This window comes from Magnolia sinica, chromosome 19 (assembly GCF_029962835.1).
Source record: "Magnolia sinica isolate HGM2019 chromosome 19, MsV1, whole genome shotgun sequence".
NCBI lineage: Eukaryota > Viridiplantae > Streptophyta > Magnoliopsida > Magnoliales > Magnoliaceae > Magnolia > Magnolia sinica.
Window position 1 is genome coordinate 12,318,637 of NC_080591.1, and position 20,402 is coordinate 12,339,038.

Here is a 20,402-nt window from a genome sequence, read left to right on the forward strand (position 1 = left end):
CATCTATTATGACAAATTATTCTAAGCCCGTCGGGCTATTCATCACTAGCCTAGGCCGAGACAAGACACCGGGGGTGAGCCCAACCCTCAGGTTAATTTTAATGGCCCAAGCCTGGGCTCTTTAGGGTGGGGCCGGGTTGGGGCCCTTAGTTTCTGACTCAGATGGTTGGTCCAGTCAGACCTACATAGAGAGCGACGGTCCTGTCAAGGGCTCTGCGGGGCCCACCATGAGCCATGCCGGCCATCTATTTTGATAAATTATTTTAGAGCATGAGCCCAAAACATCCTTGGGCCATAGAAGTTTGGGATCAAGCTTATATTCATGTTTTTCTTTCAGCCAGATTTATGCGACCTTTGATGGCAACCAAAGGTTACGGTAGGGTTCCAGTCCTACCCGAGTGGTAGATTTTGAGGAGTTTCAACACGAGGTCTTGGGTTCGAAACTCATCAGTGGTGAAATCCCACTATGGCATGCGTGGGTGTTTTTTTGCTTCCTATGGTGTGGTCCACTTCAGCATCCAATCTGCCTCTTTTCTGGGTACATGCCCTGAAATGATCTGTCAAAATAGGTGAACTGTGGATAAAACATATACGTCACGGTGGGCCCCAAAGAGCCTTGACAGGACCGTCCCAATTTCACACATGTAAATATGTGAAGTTTCTACCCCTCTATTTCGTAGGCTAGTCTACTAGCTTTCCTTTGAATCATTTCCGTCCATTCAAACGTAGGCACGCCAGTCCAAAATATACGCCCCCACTGTAAAATATATCACACCCCAAAAATCACATTTGCCGGATAATCCCAAACATCCAATAAGTGGGCCATCAAATGTACACTTATCCCATACAAGACGAAAAGAAGAACTTTATTTCTATCACAAAAAGCAAATACAATACAATACAATAACCCAAACACAAGAAAATGCTATGCCAATTAGAGGAATGCGACTATAATACAAAGCACCTCACAGAAGTACGATTCGTCTCCCTCCTCATATTGACATGTGTCATACGTGTTTCCATCGGGACCATTGATCCTGTGGGCCACCGGCTACACAGGCCATATCCCCAAGAAGAAGGGGATCGGTCTGCCGTAACCATCTGATCAGTGACCTGCACAAAGAACGGTTAGATCAAAACAGACCGACTTTTCACTACGAACCACTAAAGCTGGATGGTCAGAGTCCTCCAACCACAGCTAAATTCGCCCAACAGCCCATCAGTGGCCCACCTGATCAACGGTCCCGGTCTCCAACATGTTTGTCACATGTACTGTGAGGAGGGAGCTGCATTATAGCATTCCTCATGTAAACATACCAAGATGATTGTAGCCCAAACACCTCCAACTCCAAAATTGCATTTACAGCAGCTGTGATGTTCCGCTCTGCTTAGCTTCAGCAAGCTGTGGTGGCCTCAAAGTCTCTGAATTGACGGTCTGATATTGAGCCATGGCAGCTGCCGCTGGCTGATTATAGTACATTTGGGAGAGCGACGGGTCTGCGAATTCATACATGAAATTAGATGCAGCAACCTGCGATGGTGGTGGCGGATTGTGCAGCTGTTGATAGCCCATGTACTGCTGCTGCTGATGCTGAAGCTGCTGATGCTGCTGGTATTGATCATGTATGAGCTGTTGGCTAGCACCAGCAGCTGTTCTTTGAGGCGGTTCGGGTCTTGGTGGATAGACGGATGCAGTGGGGATGGTTGCAGGATTAGAGAACTGGCCGGCCGGCTTGCGGGAATGGATTGAATGGGCGTCACCCAAATTCGACTGAAAGGCTAGATTGTATGCTTGGTTCTGTCTGACAGGCATGTAGTACATCGAGTACTGCTGATCGATCTGCTGCTGCTGCTGCTGCGGGTTTTGCTGCATCGAATGCATCTGGTAGTAGGAAGAGATGGGCACCAGCTGCCCCGTTGCAGGATGCTGAATGTACTGGGGACCCATCGCATGGAAGAATTGTTGCTGCTGCTGCTGCTGTTGCTGCTGTTGTTGCTGCTCTTGCTGTGGTGATGACATAAAACCTGGGTCCTGAAATTGAACTGGAATTTGATAATTCCGATTGGAAAATTCCCGTCTTGGATCGGTAACAGGATTCACTGTCGCAGATGCAGAAACCCTGTCTTGAATGGGGCCACCCGCCGGAGGATCTTGATAAAACTGGGGCTTTGGGCGAGAAACAACAGCTCCTGGATTGCTTTCCCTGCAAAATAGAAAAAACCCAATTCAAATTCAATGGAAACAAATGCAAAATTCCAACAAAAGAATGGAACCCAATTCAGAGAAATAGAATTATACCTCCCAAATGTCTCTGTTGGAAAATCCAGAGTACTCTCTTTCTGCTGTGAATGGATCGGCGTCACTGGTGGCGATTTCAGATTCCTCGCTGCCGGCGATCCCTGTTCTACCCTCTCAGCTTCCGACGGAGAAATCCCCCCCGCCGCTGCCTGCTTAGGCGAAAAACCGGAATGAGGAAGAAAACCCTCACCTTGCTTATTCCCAACACCGACTCCGATGCCCATCCGGGCGAATTGCTCTTCCAACCCGATCGGCATGTCGGGAAACCGGCCCAAGCCATCATCAGCGCCGAACCTAGAAACCGACGGTGCGGATGACCCGGACCCGAATAACGACGGCGTGTTCTCGACGAGCGGCGAATCGGGCACGGACTGAACATCCGGCGCAGCCGCTGTCCCGTTCTTTCCAACGTTCCGATCGACATCTCCGCTCACATCAAGCCCCAGCAGAGAATTCACATCCGCAGACATCCCTCGGGTCACGGAGACATCAGCGCCGTTCAGCGCGTCAACGAACCACGACTCGGACTTGGTGTCGGACCCGATCGAAGACGGGGCAGATACCGAATCGGGCTTGGAAGGGAAGATGAAGAGACGGACGCGGGTAGGCCTGTTGGGCACACCAGATGAAGCGGTTGTGGCTCGATCGTACTCGTCGATCATGTTATCGAGATCTTCGTCGGTGGAGATCGAGATGAGGGAATCGAGATCTTCGTTTGGGAGCTGGTATTTGAGGGTAAAAGGGCGGGTTTGGAGGAGAGAGGAGGAGAGAGTGGAAGAGAGACAGGAGAGATTGGTTGTGGTGCGATCGAAGGATATGATGCGGGTATGGCCGCCGAGATAGCAGAGGGATTTGTCGTGCGGGCGCGGTACGATGTGGCCGCCGTAGCTGCACATCAGGCGTATTTTAGCGGAGGGCAGGAGGTTGAAGGAGTTGGGCTCGTCCCAGGAATCGGTGTTGATTGAGTGCGGGGACGAGTCGACTGAGTCGGGATAGCTGGGTTGAGGAGCGAGTTCCATGGCTTTTTTCTAATGGATTCTCGCCCTCCTGGAGAGGCCGGAGGAAAGGGTTTTTGGGAGGTTAGAAGGAAGGAGGTGGTGGGTTTTAAGTAGTTTTGGGACGAAACTCCTCTGAAAACACCTCTTTTATGCGGCAAGTACGACACCCAATTCTGTGGGACCCACTTCTTAATTCTACCATCTAATCCGTTCATCAGTTCATCAGAAGCATGATCTTAGACCTAACATCGTCTATATACATGCTTCTGTTGGCTATAGTACGAGAAATAATAGGGAGGGAATACCAAGCGTAGGCTTGGTTTTGGGGTCAATATGGTTTTTATATTCCATCCAAACCGTTCATGAGTTTAAAATTACGAGAATTTATAGATATATAAACTATTATTATGATTAAAATCTAAAAAGAGCTACATCATGTGAATTTAATATTTTAGGTGTAATATTAGATTATAACCCGTGGTGTAGCCAATATAGGTCTTTTATAAGTCTTTTATTTTTTATTTACGGTGAATCATAGTATATAAACCTGATGGACGGAGTGGATTTTAAATTTTCAATAAAGTAGGCCTCATAGAACTTGAGTGTTTTATCCGCTGTGTACAACAGGTATTGCAACGATACCGGGAGCCAGGCTTCGTTCGTCCCAGGAATATTTTTGGGGGATTGCTCGCGTGAGATAGAGGAGGGATTCTCGATCCACTTGCCAATACAGCCGACACGTTAGAGATCTGGGACGTTTATTTGGCAGGAAAGGAGTTATGATATTCCTCAGTACAAATTTAGGTTGGTTTAATTATCACATAGGCTGAAATTATATGAGAAACATACAGTTAGATTGGTTTACTGGTCCTTTTTTAATGTATTTTTATGGCCTGTCCTTGAATCTAAGGTCTAGATTTTATCTTTCGTATGTGTATTGGACGATCTATTTTTATGGCCTGTCCTTGAATCCAGGGCCTCTCAACTCCATCTCACGTGCGAGTCCGCTCGGAATTCCTTCGTCGGGCGGTTTTGCTCCGCTGTGTGGGCCCCACTGGGGTATGGTTTTCAGTGCATGGACACGGAAACCAAGGAACTTTGGTGGGGTCCTTGTCATCGGCACGTGTAGGTGACTGTAGTTAGTACAGGTGGATCCCGGGCTGATCTGGACGGTCCATCTGGGAAACGGATTGGCTACTCCCCCTTCCACTAGCCCGGTGGCTGGCTATCGGTGCTCCGTGGGCCCAACAATGATGTATGTGTTTCATCCACGCCGTTCATCCACTTTTACGTACCATTTTATAGTTTGTTCCCAAAATAAGAGAGATAAATCTCAGGTGGACCACACCGGAAATAATATTGATTAGATATCCACCATTAAAATCCTCCTAATGCCCAATGTACTATTTATTTGACATCCAATACGTTGATTAGGCCATAGAGACCTTGATGAAGGGAAGAAACAAAGATCAGCTAGATCCAAAACTTTAATGTCCCAAAAAGTTTTTAATGGTCAACATTAATTCGACACTGTTTCACTTGAGATTGAGATATACCTCATTTTTTGTCTCATACCTAAAAATAATTTAGAAAATTAGATGTACAGCGTGAATGAAACACATACGTCATGGTGAGGCCGACGGAGTATCGACTAGCAGCCATTGGCTGGTGGAATGGGGAGTGGCTAATCCGTCTCCGTCCATCTGATGGCGACGGAGCCGATTCCATGCTGGGGCGTCAGAAATTCCTGCAGCGCCCGTCGTAATGCATGTGTTATATCGACTCTGTTCATCCGTTTTGCCCCCACATTTCAGTGGGGGTTGAACGCCCACCGTTAAAGCTTCATGGCACATCATGCTGATATTTGTACTTTCCCTTCATTTTCGAGGTTAGAGCCACCTTATGAACGGGTTGGATGGCAAATAAACATCATGGTGGGCTTAGGAAGTTTTCAATGGTGGGCGTCATTACCCCACTCATTACTGCGGTGTGGTCCACTTGGATTTTTGATCTACCTCATGTTTGGGATCATGCATTAAAGTAAGCTGAAGAAACAGATGGACGGCTCAGATATACAACGTACATCAAGGTGCCTAGGACTGCAGGAATCTTGGTGCAGCCGGGAGCGGCAGGCAATCCGCGTCCGATTGCGACGGTATATGGAGAAAGAAATGGACGGCTCATTTTGGGATCATGCCCTAAAGTGAGCTGAAGAAACAGATGGACGGCTCAGATATAACACATACATCACGGTGGGCACCCCAGAACTTAGGGTTGCACGAATCTTCCTGCAGCTGAGCGCCGCAGGCAATCCGCGTCCGATTGCGACGGTAAACGGTGAAAGAAATATTCAACATTGGAAGATAGCAGCTATCCAAACGATGACTTTTTTATTGATCATTTTTATAATTAATCTCAACCGTCAATTTTAAGAACGTGGATGAACCGTTACGATCTTCAAATGTGGAAGATTTTTGGGTTATCCCCCGTGAATACCGGGTGCAACAGATGGACGGTCTGAATCACCAGACGTTAGATCAGGACACTATATTGCCTCCGTCGCGGCTCACAAAAAAACGTGTGTTGCCACCTATTCGGGCGCACATGATAAGATGATCCGATGATTTGAACCGTCCATATTCTAGTTACCATCTTAAATAAGCTATTTTCCCATGATCACACTTCAGTGATGATCCCACCCTTTGATTTGTACATGAATTCGAGTAAAATAAGTCATTGAAGTATTGCTAGATTCCCGCTAATCATCTTTTGACTGATGTGCGTACTGATTCCCAGTGCTCACCATGCGCATCGAAGTCATGCTCCAATATTTATTTATTTTTTAACATTTTCAGTACTGAGTGAGATCCAACCCATCCATCCAGTAAGCTGCCTCATTTTCACCATGGAACCCAAAAATCATGACCATCCAGAATTCAAGTACACCACACCGTAAGTAAAAGAATGAAAAAGGGATGGAACACCTATTATTAGTTTTGTGTAGGGCCACCGTGGTGTTTACATGCTATCCAATCCATTCACTAGATTTTCCTCGTCAAGAGAAAGAATTAGCCAAAAATCACAGCATTTCAAAACCCGTATGGCCATACCACGTGAATTTAGTGTGTTTTAGGTGTATTTTTATGGGGTGATCTACCTGAGGGTTGAACCATCCTGGGATTTTGAATCAACGTTAAAAAAGGTGATTCACATGATGGACGGTGCAGATCTTATTCACGTGGAGTTGTTTCGTCCAAGTTACAAGAACTGACCCGGATGGTTCCTGCCCAGGGTACGCAACCGGTTTTCCTTTTTAGCCGTAATCCTACGATGTACGCGGATGGGGTACTACCCTGCCTGTTTCGACCTCAGCACAGGTTGGACCTCTGAGGGGCCACCGTTATTTATGGATTTTATCCACACCGTCCATCCATTTTTTACATTACGAACCCAAAAATGAGGTAGATCAGAGATCAAGTGGACCACACCGCAGGAAGCACTTGTGCTAAAATGCTCATCGTTGAAACCTTTATAGGGCTCACGGTGATGTTTATTTTCCATCCAACCTATTCATAAGGTCATATGGACCTAGATAAATGGAAAATAATATTATCAGATTGATCCAAAAATTCTGTGGGCCCCAAGAAGGTTTCAACGGTAAGAGTTTAATCCCCAATGTATGGTCCATTTAAGCTTGGATCTACCTAATCCTTGGCCTTACAACCTAAAATGTCATTTAAAAATGGATGGACGGTGTGGATAATATCCATACATCACAGTGACTCCTCAGAGCCCCAGCATGTCCCGAGCTAGGGAAAGGGGGTATAGTACGCAACCCGTGTCCTCCTACGATGGACCATTTCATCAGATATACCGGTTCGCACTAGTGGTACATGTCCAAAAATCCTCTTAAGGGCAAAGTTGAAATCCGCTGCCAAAGTGGGACCCAATACGGACCGCCCATCATGTGGGGCCCAATACGGACCGCCAAAATCGTGTCACTCATCGTTGATGTAACATAACGCCACCGCCCATAAACGAACTTATCTCAGATATAAGTGTAAACCATCCAATTGCTTCCCATCAAGGGAAAGATGAGATAAAGGATAATTTCAGCCGTCCAAATTCGATGGGCCAAATCAGATTTTAAGAAGGGCCACGCAGCCTAATCTTTGGGCCATGGTCCGTCCACGATGGGGCACATGGTTTTGACGGTCCAGATGGGAGTGGATCCATGCGAATTATAAATAATATACTTTGGATTTTATTAAGGGCAAGAAATATCATGATGTCGGTTGAAATATCTTGGATTTGGACGGCTGTTTGTATTAATGAGGAAGGCGACCTTTGGACTTGTGCTGGGTTTTGTACAACGTTGCCTACCCTTTGAGGGAAACGAATTGTCTGTGGCCCCGTGGCAAAGGAATATATATATATATATATATATATATATATATATATATATGGGAAAAGGTACTATGCGCTCGACCTCACGGTAAGCTCCCGTGATGTTGACCTGTGTGGGCCCCACCGTGATGCGTGTCGACCATCAACACCGTGCATTTGATGGGTCCCCTTTAAATTATAGGAAATCCCAAAAATCATCCGTATATGGAACTCAAGTGGGCATACTATCTAAAATCATGCCAAAAACATATAAAAGCACTTGGTGGGGCCCACTTGAGCTTTTAATGCTGCTGAAACTTGGTATGACCCTTGATCCTAGTTGGACACACATAATGGATGGTCTGGATTTTCAAACCACATCTCTGTGGGCCCAAAAAATGATTATGAATATTTTAATGGTGCATGGCCTCTCTCAACTTCTATATGTGGTGTGGCCCAAAAAGTCACGGATTGACTTGATTTTTGAGACCTAGGCCCACGATGGAATGGTGCATCTGACTGATGGGGTAGATGTTCGAAACGCATCACGGTGGGGCCCACACAGCTCGACCTCATGGGACAGACCCGTGAGCTCGAGCGCACAGTACCTTTTCCCTATATATATATATATATATATATATATATATATATATATACACACACACTTGGGCCACATAGTGTCAGGTGATACCCATGCGGCGGGTGCCAAAGGCAATCCGTTTCCCTTAACTATTAACTATTAGGGCTTACCTGTCACCAAGTTACCTACAGTTTGGGTAATTAGGGTGGGACATGCTACATGATTTTCAAATCATGACTCGTTTTCTGACTTGGTGGGTTGCCTGACTCAGTTGGTGGCTTTGAGACAGGGCATATTGGTCAGATCAATAAAAATATATTTTATTATAATAAAACATAATAAAATTATTTTTTGATTTAAAAAAATTAATTCTTTTTTCTTTCTTCATCTTTTCTCTCTCTTTATAGATCTGTCCCTCTCCATCTCTTCTTTGGATTGATTTAGTTCATTTATATAAACTAGGTTAAGTAAATGAATTCCAAACTCAAATTAAAGAATTAGAGCTAAGTTGTTTGATTTTGTGTGGCTTAACATGCTCACATGTTTATTCATTAAATTATAATGAGATTTCTTGATGTTTGTGTTTATATGTGTAGATGTGATTGATTCATGATGATGTATGCATGGCCATGTTTGGATTGGTCAACATCATGATGAGATGTGTCCAATAATCATCAAATAAAAATACTTGGTTTGATTCTTGCATGACATGGACCATTGTGAGGTATGCATATTAAAATGCATGTATATATGAGATGTACTGCCGCCCTAATTTATGAGATGATTGAGATGAGATCTCATGTGCATCAACGCAATTGACTCCGTATCTGGTCAAATTGTGTAGGCCTATTGCAGTGGGGATGGCTCTTTCATTGATTGAATATTTCCCACATGATAATCACGTAAACAAATATTTAATCATTCATGATGTGTAAATTGAATCATTAGTGTTGTGAGACTAATTATCTATATGTAATGAATCAATTTCAATCTAGTTGTTGTTCAAGTATGCTAGTCTCCTACATGACTCTGGTGTCCTTATTACACTATTTTCTTTTTTACACGCACACACCCTTACGCCATAGTGGGATTTCACCACCCATGGATACTCAAACCCTTGACCGGGTGGTGAAACTCCCGAGAGTCTACCACCGGAGCAAGAGTAAGGATACGTCCCTATCACTCTATGTTATGTGGCCATGTTGTGATAAGTTTATACTACTATTGTGTGCATTCTCAAGGCCATGTATGATGAATTAAGATTGGGTCATGGGGATAGATTAGAGAAAGATCGTATATTATCACATGGTGATGATAATTTGTAAGAGACTTACCTATGCTGCCAGATCAAATGGATGATTTGATTTTATTGCTAATGATTTTGAAAAAAATATGTATGTATGTCTTAATATTTTCAATAGCCTTAACCGATCTAGCTTGCAAAAGTAAAATTCGTTTAACCTCAAAAGTAATTTCCTCCATTCTGATTATTAATCCATCAACAAATCTAAATGAGGATTTCTTTTGGGTTGCTACACTATCTATGACCATGTCATTCCTATAAAACAGATTGAAGCCTATAAAACTTTCCATGTTCAATCATTGGCTCAAAGAAAGTTCTTACCAACTCCTTGTGTTCTTTGAATTCATTTATAATATCTTCCTTTAAAGCTTTAATGTCCTTTCATTTACAATATCTTCCTTTACTGCTTTAATCTCCTCCTGCAAATTCTCTGTCCAGTTCTCTTAAACAGTCTTGTCCATCATTGATTTTTTTGTCCAATAGGATGCTTTTGAGTAGCCGACATGTGATTGTCGTTACTCATGACATCTTAACAAAATTAAAAAGTTATATGTGTACACTTTACTTGTAAAATCAAAATAAAATTATAGTCTTAACTAAAACTCTTAACAAAACAAAGCCTTCTTGTATTAAAAGGGGGGTGATTCATCCACTTTATATATGACACAAAAGTATGATAGCAAAAGAGGTCCACATCGTGGGTCCGAATGGATGGATCATAGCCCAATTTTCAATGACCAAATGGATTGTTCAAAAGAATGTGATCAACCTCCAGATTCAGTGGGTGAAATCTGATTTTTAGAATCTTCCAGTAATGAGAGTTTCAGGTCTTCCAGCCCATGTGAGTTTCAAGGTATGCCCCATCCATGTTTACATGATTACAAAATAAGTTGACTCCACTCATCAAGTAAGCTGCAAGCCATGGACAATCGATCATCTTCCTACAATGCATTTTTCTCACATGTGTGGTCCCCAGATCCGCCAACTCTCTTCCCAACATTTAGACCCAGTCATAAACCCAGTCTTTACAATAGAAATTCTATCTTTCCCTTCAAAACCCTCTGGCTCTCAAGCTCTCTACGTTCTACTAACCCTAATCGCAATTAAAAGGGTATTTACACTTCGGTAGAAGATTAGAAAATAAAAATTCACACTTATACATACCAGCTCGAACTGAAATTGTGTGAAACGGGAAATGAGCAATTCACGAATCCACCCCTAATTTAGTTGAACCAAAAGAGATAATAGTCAAACCGGCACCGAATTGCACTAGATTAAAAGCACTTGATCAACAATCGAACCTATAGTGAGTTTTTAAATAAGTCTGATATACTTCTTAGGTAGGCCACTCCATAAAAAACAATTTATAACCTTGTCAATTAATAAAATATAAATTCTATAACCCTATAAATTAACAAAATATAGGCATCTAATTTTCAGACAAGGTGGCGGCCATGACACGGCAACCCATTGGAGTGGTGGAATGTTGCACACAATGTGACCGGTTTGAATATCTTTGGGTACGGCTCTGTTTGTATCAATCTCTCGGCCAACATGGTAAGTTTTGATTGGATGATTGGATGTTATCGTAAATAGACCTACTCGAGTACAACCAAACAACTTTAAAATGTGCTTTTCCCACCCCATTTTTTGACAGCAGCTTACCAGCTTATAATGAGTTAGTCCTGCCACGTCTTGACTGCATCGAGATCCGTACCAGGCAGTATCCAATCATAGTTCAAGAAACTTATAATCTGACCTGTCAGATTCGAGATCTTCTCAAGTGGATGTCAATCAATCCAGCGGAGAAAAAGGTTGGCTAAGCCACGCGCATGTAAATGAGGAAAGGTGGCACAAGGTGATCTGTCCAGCTATTCAGGTGGGCCTGCTCATGCAAACTTAAGCCGACTTGAAGGGACACGGTATAGGTAGTTACCTGAAGACCCGCCAGCCAGCTAGTGTCAAAGTTTTGTGGGCCCCATGTAGTTCATTGATTTTGTCAGCTAATTTTAAGGCATGAGCAAATAATTGAAATGATAGAGGTTGAATACTTATAATTGAAAATTTCTTAAAGGCCTTAAAAGTTTTAAATCAAGTTGATATTTGTGTTTTTCCTTCATAGGTGTTTGTATGGTCTTATGTATAGGTTGAATGATTCATGGATATTAGTGTGGGCCCTATGAATGTTTCAATGGTGGACATCATACTCTCCACTCTTTCCCGTATAGTCTACTTGGGTTTTGGATTTGACTCATTTTTGTAGTGATGTGTTAAATTATTTGGCAAGATGAATAGACAGCATGATAGAACACATACATATTAGTGGGGCCTATGGAGCTTTGACACCAGCTATCTGGCTAGTGTTCAGGTCACCAGCTGAACCACGGCTGGCCTGAAAGCACACGGTGACCTATCCATCTATCCAGGTGGGCCTGACCATGCAAACTTGACCTGACCTGAACCCGACTCGAAACTAAGGGACATACTCCAAAGACCCAATAGGAACCCAAACCCGATCGATTCATATTCGGGTCCATGAACTCTAGGACCCGACCTGAACCCGATCAGTTGAAAGGTGTGGCCATGGAACAAGGGCCCTTCATCACGACTAGCCCCAATGTCTCAATTGAAAAATGAAATTCAACAAACGACGATTATAGTATTATACTGATGCCTTCAATCACCAAAATTGTCAACGCTTGCAACTTGTCTTTGTTCTTATTTTATACCCTTTTAACCCACTTTCTTTGTTTTGTAGTCTAATTTCTGTCAATCAAGCTTATTTAAACAAGAGAAATGCTCCAATGCTTTTATTATACTATAAGTTGTTTTTAGTTGCATTTGTTCAATTAAATAGTCCAAACTATAATTCTGAACCGTCCATTATGTTTAAAAATATTTTTAGCCAACCATGAAAAATAAAATCACTGATAAGATTATCCAATCTATTTTTTAAATTTGGTCTTTTTTTTTTTCTATGGCCATCCTTTTTATAGATGATGGATGTGATGGCTATGATTATATAAAGAAAGCAACTCTTTAGAATCATAAGCAATCCATGATGGTTCCTATCTAATGTACGGATCATATTGTTGATTTGAGCTATTTTGTGTAAAAGATCTTGGCCGTCCATCAAATTCCATTGATGAAATGTTGATATTTTTCACATCTGTGTGATGTTTGCATCATAGCCCATGAGATATACAGTGGACCTGATTAACAGTCCAGATCAATTGATTGGACTCTCTACGTGTCCCAATACAACTAGGAGCACTATAACTTAGAAATGCTCTGGGAACACTAGAGGATCTCTGGCCTGCTTTTTTTGAGTGGCCATTTGATACCATTATCGTGTTATGCTCGATATGCATGCACTCGGAAAACCGTACAGGTGGACTAATGAAATGAAATCAAACCGTCCAAATCATGGATCTCAAACTAGATAGGTTAAAACGCTGAAACCGGACTGATTCGAGCCTTTTAACCTCTAGTTAATTTACATTTTCTTATTAAATTATGACCGTCAACTCACCGTCCATTGGATGTCCACCAATCTGATGGATTGATATCAGATCAATCTACTGACATATCTAAAGTGGTAGAAATGATTTTGACGGTTTGATTTGATTTAATATTCTACAACGTGTGCAATTTCTGAGAGCGTGAGTACCGAAGGTTTTTACTCTCGCTTTATGTATTACAATATGCTTCTCTTTCTTTTATACCGTTTAAGGTTAGCTGGGGATTCGGATAATCTAAACAAACCAGTCAACCTAGTCATGACTCATCAGGTTTGCTAACTCCATGCGCGCGCGGATCTCTTCCCATCCACACGCAAGCACCCGTGGTAAATGGAACACGTGTGAAAGATCAGAGCTTTCCATCTGGTTGTAAACAAAGGCTAGATCTTCATTGTCAAAAAATCAGGTAGGTTCTCTTCTCAGGTTGGCCTTTATATACAATGCAAATAAACCGTTAAATCTTTTTGTTAGCCGTCCATTTTCTTTTTGTGCTTCGCTCGCATGAGATTTGAGATTTCCTAAGTTTTAGGTCTAGCATAGCCCATCTGATGTAAAGATATGATGTCCCACAAGAGATCCGTATTGGCACGTGTGAATGAGTGTGGATGTTCAGGGTTCCCGCAGCGTGTGGAATTAGCACAATGATGCTCTACGCACGAATGTGTTTTTTTAATGCAACGGCTCCAAGCATGACAGCCGTTTGGCTACTCTGTGCTTCCTCCATTACTGATTGAATGCTATCCTTGTAAGTCTTAGATAATGGCCCACATACACGTGTCATGTTGTATAGGCCATCAACTACCATAAGTTAATGATGTGATGAGGACATATACGGTAGGGCCGCTGTATGGCATAACAATCTCTCGTCAGTACACGTGGCAGTGTGACCTTTCATTTGTGACCATCCGTTTTGTTCCTCCAACTATCGATTGCTTATGGTCCCAAATACCCGATGATCGGACGATATGAAACATCTGATCAGCTTCCTTCAAGCAACGGAAGAAAAAACACGCTGTAACGGTTGATATTCAGTGCTAAGAAGTCAAGAAAATATTATCAGAAAGATGTCAGTCTTGACACATGGGCCATCCATGATATGTACCACTCGACGGACCGTTCCGATTGATAAATCAAACTGCCACGTGTACAGTGGAGAGATGGCTATACCACATTCTGGTTCTACTGGCTCTACCTTATTGCCTCCCTTACGGCCGACGGGAATGGACTTACCCGACTGTAAAGCAAAGCAGATATACTACTGCTTTTTACTAGGATGGGAGGGCCCAGATAAATAGAAAGGCTACTCGCGGTTGCCCTGCGTGTAACAGTGGCACCTCTATGATTACTGCAAGATCTGGACCGTTCATCGTGAAGACCCAACTGTGTTTGAGTCTTGAGTAAAAAATAAGAATGATATGCTAATTAAGTGGGCCATATATTGTAGATTAAACTAAACCATTGGTTTTTTCTGGCGGCCCATTTGTTGAGTGGATAGATCCGATTTTCAATCCAGGGCAGATACACACCAATCAACGAACGAGATCTTCGTGCACCCTGAATGCTTGCACGAGTGCTCGAGTTTCGGCTTCTAATTCTACTCGAGCGAGTACGTTAATGGCTTGTAGGAGAATCTCGTGATGTCAGCTGTGTTGGCAACATGTGGGTGGGCCCCTTGATGACTGGGCCACTTCATTGTGTTTTTCGACTAGGCTGCCAGCTAGGTCTGGCAAGATCTATTGAGACAAGTTTGCTAATTCCACACGCGTGTAGATCAGTACATATCTACACGCAGGCACACGTGCAAATAAGGAACACGTGACTGAGATCTGAGCTGTCCATTAAGATTAGAAATAATGCTCAGATCTTCTGCCTAAAAAACTAGAAAATTACACTTTTCGGGTGGGCCACAACGTACAGACTAAATAGACTCTTATTTTTCTAGCCATTCATTTGCTTTGATATGTTGTGGGCCTCTGTCCCACCTGAGGTATTCAATGGCCTGATTTTAATTCTCGTGGCAGAATTTCTAAACAGTGTAGCTGACCTGATGGAAAGCTAACGATCTCACACAAGCATCACATCGGGACACATCCTCACACGTATGGATCCGTACGGTTCCCACACACGTGTAGAATTTAGGAAAACCTCAGAGGGAAAATATTCAAACGTCCTGTCAGTCATGGCCCAGTGCGACCAAAAGAATTGATGACATGTGGGTGGGGCCCACTTTATTTAGTTTTTCAATTGGAAGCGTCTACCCATATAATTCCTCCGGGGGACAGTCTGCAATGATATGACCCGAGTATACGTTAAGATGCTCGGGGTTTTAGATTTCTACAAGTGGGGCCCATGGGCCTGAAGAAATCTAAATCCTCGTCAGGGCATAAACGCAAGTGTTTCCTTTTTCTAGGATGCGGATTGCGTCCTGACCTCCGGACGATAATCCGTCCAGGCAGGGCCCTATGAGGTCCACCGTGATGTATGGGTTTTATCCACGCCTTACATCTGTTTTTTCAGATCATTTTAGGATATTATCCCAAAAATTAGGAAGATCCAAGGCTCGAGTGGACCACACACTGGGGATTTAACGGACACCATTAAAAACTTCTCGGGAGCCACCGAAGTTTCGGATCAAGCTCATATTTATGGTAAATAAACATCATGGTGGGCCCTGGGAAGGTTTCAATGGTGGGTGTTATTATCACTACTGCTTCCTGTGGTGTGGTCCACTTGACGTTTAGAACTGCCTCATTTTTGGGTTGATTCTCTAAAATGATCTGAAAAAATGGACGAACGGAGTGGATAAAACCCATATATTAAGGAGGGCAGGAAACAATCTACTACTCTTTTTTACCAGCACTAGTCGTCCTTTTTAAAAAAAATCTTGTTGATGGTGTGTTTGGTTGGACAACATTTCATGAAATATCGTAACTTTGTCATCAAATTAAGCTAATTAGCTATGAAATTTCATGATACTTGGTGGAAGCAAATACACCATAAACCATGAAAACTAAAGGTGCGTTTGGTGGGAACCTAATGCATCCTTATACTATAAAAATCATGAAATTTTATGATATTCAGTGCAACCAAACACAGCCTTAAGATAAGCAAAGGAATGCGCTGATAGGTGTATGCTTACGTCATCCAAGAGAAAATTCGGATACCTATCCATCCATTCAATATAATCTAAAGCTGCCCACGTGGTTAAAATGACAGCCACAAGGTTTGCTTCTTTATATTTTTAGCCAGTTTAGGTTGCTATTCTCTCAAAATAATCCTCCCATTCTCTACACCTGCTTAGAGTGTAATTCTCAACCATCTACTTATAGGCCACAAAAAATGGATGCCAATGGGCTGGTATATGGCCAACTGGCTGACCACGGTTGGCCCTAGGGTTGAAATAACGATTATGTTGGGTTTTTTAATTTACAATAGTAATATATTTATTTAAACAAAAATTACAACTCATAAATCAAAAATTCAATACACTCGTAAAGAAAGTAAATAAAACTAATATTTTTACCGTGATTTTCGAGTGAAACAAACAATGGTAGGAATCTCATCATTGTAGTCGAATGTAAGTAATATCACCACATAATTACCCATTTGTACTCATTTCCCTTGTAATTGAAAAAACAAATACCTCCTAAATCTTAAAAAGGATATCGCGTCATCGTATAAATAATTTTTATTATATAAACATGACTCTGAATCTGAAAAAGCTTTTAAAATGTATTAAGGTAAATAAAAATCTAACACTTACATCGAAACCATTTGTTTTGTATAAAAGTGACCCATTTGATGATTGGATCGGGTTGATAGGGCAAGCCAAGCCCAGACAGGCCTTCATCATTGGCCTTGGCCTATACACCCGTCGTGGATTTCAAGCATGGGTTCAGCCCTAGGGCCAAGATTAGGGGCCCAAGCCTTGGACCTACAAGGGCAGGCTGCAAGGGCCGCCCTCCTCAACCTATTGTCTTCCTAACCACAAATCAAAAGGTTAATGAGTTGTTTTTATTTATTTATTTAAAGATCCCAACCGTCTAATTTAGATTAATAAAAAATACGACACTGCTTTTCAAAATTAAAAATTGACTACAATATTCAAAGCTGAAGGATCCTATAATAAGATTTATAAGATCATATATTAGAGGCGTTTGCAATGTAATGAGGTTTTAACCTCTGACAAGTGGGGCCATGGTTTGGCAATCGAGACCACTGGTCTGTTACATACGTGGATAGACCCTGTGGCAGAGCCCTCCATGGTTGGAAGACAATAACCACCTTCTTTTAGTTGTGTACCATTGTCATATTCTCTTCTCTGGTTGACCACAAATAAAGAGATATAGATTGGATTGTCCAATCCATGAAATTTTGAAGACAGTCCATACATAAAGACACAAATGTACCTATTTCCAAACTCCAATAAGTATGTCAGTTGTCCAATCTCAATAGGAAAGACAGTACATGAAGTACTAGATCCGAATCCATAAGATTTACTTACACCAACTTTACATAGGAAGTGGATCGGCTGGTGTACCACACACCACCGACGTCAGTAGTGTGTTTACGTCACCATATTTTGTGGGTCCCATCATGAGGTATTTGTTGTATCCCGTCTGTCCATTTTGTGATTTTGCGATGAGCTCATTGTAAGATTGAGCTGAAAAATAAGACGGATCTAAAGATTAAGTCCACTACACTGCAAAAAAACAGTGGAGGATTAACCATCTACTTTTGAAACCTTTGTGGGGTTACAAGAGTTTGGGATCAATATGATATTTGTTTTTCTTCTTCATCGAGTATGTGTGACCTTATAAATAAAATGGATAAAAAGTAAATGTGATGGTGGGCTGTACAAATGTTTTAATGGTGAGAATTGTTGTTCCCACTGTTATTTGTAAAGTGGTCTACAGCTTTGGATATGACTCATTTTCTATCTATGCTCTAAAATGATCTAGCCAAATGGATAAAAGGTTTGAATATAATAAATATATCATCGCCGGGTCATGTAACTTTGATCTCCTTTAAACTGTTCATACAACTCAGAGCTTGAGGAGCATCAACGCTCATCGCCGTCGCCAACACATAACCACACGGGGAAGTTTTGTGGTCCAATAGTGAGGTATGTGTTGTATTCAAACTGTTTGTCCATTTGGCGAGTTTGTCGTTTGAGCCAAAAACTAAGACAGATCCAAAGATCAAGTGGACCACACTGTAAAAAGCAATTGGGATTGAACATCTATCATTGAAACCCTTTTGAGGGTCACGGAAGTTTTGGATCAATATGATATTTGTTTTTCCTCTTCATCCAGTTTTGCCTGACCTTATGAACAGATTGGATTGAAAAAAAAATGTAGTAGGCCCTATGAATGTTTTATCAGTGAACATCATTATCTCACTGCTATTTGTGGTGTGGTCCACTTAAGCTTTGGATATGACTCATTTTTGTAATCATGTTCTAAAATGATCTCTCCGAATGGATGAACAGTGTGGATATAATAAATACATCATTGTAGGCCCATGTAGCTTTGATATCCTTTTGGACCGTTCATAGACTCTGAGCTCAAGGAACATCAGCGCTCGTCTTTCGCACTACACGTACCCACACCAGCCACGCCAGTGGTGTGTGGTACACCAGCCAATCAGCTTCCCTTTACAGAATTAAAACAGTAAAAAAGTAGTGCATGTCAAGAAATTCAAACTCACATGAGTGCCCTTCCCATCCACACGCATACACTCTCCTCTGGTACGAAACATGTGTGAAAAATCAAATGTTTCTATCTGTGCAGAGTCATATACATAATTATGGGGCTTACAGATTTAAGTCAGCCCTTCCAGGATTGATTTTCAAGGAGAAAATACTCTATTATTATATTTTTTTTGACAAACAGATGTTAGAAACATCATAATTGCCTATTTACGAGTATTTATAAAGTGATTTGAAGAAATCAAACACCCCTTCGGTCAAGCAGTCAAGCCACTTCTACCTTTGGTGGGCCAGATTAATACGCTCCAACCTAGGTAATTAATATATTATTTATTAATGTATTGAGTCGAGTCAAGTAAAGACTCCTTCGAGTTGACCTGACCCAATTGGACATCAAGTTGAGTCAAGTTTTCCGGATTTTGAGCTTTGACAGAAACTCCAAAATACAGACAACATGTCCGAAATTTGATGGTTAGCAAAGATAGCAGGCTTTGTGATTAAAAAAATGGTAACAAAGCCAAAGGTTTTCTTTTCTTAATTTAGTAGACGTGCGAATACAATTTTTCATACACATATATCACATGTTTGATATGTAAATTTATTCACTCTCTATATATTATTAATGTAAATATGTGAATTTACATATTATTTAATCTATTGAGTCGGGTCAAGTAAAGACTCCTACAAGTCAACTTTACCCAATTGGACATCAAGTCAGTTGGGTATTAGGGGTTTCTGAGGAGCTACGAAAATACAAACAATCCAAAATTTGATGGTTGGCAAAGATAGTAGGGTTTGTTGAAAAAAAAAAAAAGAAGTGGCAACAAAGCCTGGCTATATTTTTCTTCCTTAATCAGGTGCACATGAGAATACAATATTTCATGCACATATATCACATGTTTGATATGTGAATTTAATTCCTTCCATGCACACATAAGCCACCATCAATCTTCAAGCATTGAAAGTATGTGCATATTCTATAAATGTTACACGTCACGGTCGACATTAAGTTCCTATTTCAGTGAATTGGATAAACGTATTACTCATAGAAAGGTTAGTCTAAGACGACTTAAATAGTCAATCCGAGATAACATGACTTAGTTGATATTTACATTGCTTACATTTAAATGGTCTGTGTCTTATATGACAACTCATCAAAGGAGTGAAATTTCTCAATTGCTCAGCTAGACAATCTACTAATTTATTTATTTTTTAAAATAATTGGCATGGTTTCATGAAAAAGTTATATCTTACATATGTGATGCATATTACATTTTACACGTGTGCCAGCGTGCTGATGGGCTTCCCATTTTTATAAAAATAAAGAACTCTTGTGCTTGAAGAGGAGAAGAATCAAAAGAAAAGCCAGAAAATGCAACTTGTCGTGCACATATACACACATATACGCTACTCTTGCCTTAAACACTAAGAAATCCATAGAGGGATATGCTTTGTGCTGCAACATTTGGGAGATTTTACTCTCTTACATGTTTTGGAATTATTATTTATTTATTTATTATTATTATTTTTTTTGTGAAAAAGGAATCAGGTTCTAATAGTTAAAAAACTGGGGGCATGCAATGTCAAGGATTGAATGATTATATA

General features: G+C 41.4%; 1 protein-coding gene across 1 annotated transcript; it reads right to left on the reverse strand.

The window, feature by feature from the left end:
* Positions 1 to 845: 845 nt before the first annotated feature.
* LOC131234319 (RNA polymerase II degradation factor 1-like) lies at positions 846 to 3,391 on the reverse strand. Its single transcript, XM_058231108.1, has 2 exons — positions 2,300 to 3,391; positions 846 to 2,204 (listed from the first exon to the last, which is right to left on the reverse strand). The coding sequence occupies exons 1-2, from the start codon at positions 3,316 to 3,318 to the stop codon at positions 1,361 to 1,363; spliced, it is 1,863 nt and encodes a 620-aa protein (XP_058087091.1). The 5' UTR covers positions 3,319 to 3,391; the 3' UTR covers positions 846 to 1,360.
* Positions 3,392 to 20,402: the final 17,011 nt, after the last annotated feature.

Bases quoted from the DNA above. Each gene is read 5' to 3' on its own strand.
- LOC131234319 (XM_058231108.1), bottom strand. From the start codon at position 3,318: ATGGAACTCGCTCCTCAACCCAGCTATCCCGACTCAGTCGACTCGTCC. The intron at 2,205-2,299 runs GTATAATTCTAT...TCTATTTTGCAG, and splicing joins CCAACAGAGACATTTGGGAG to GGAAAGCAATCCAGGAGCTG.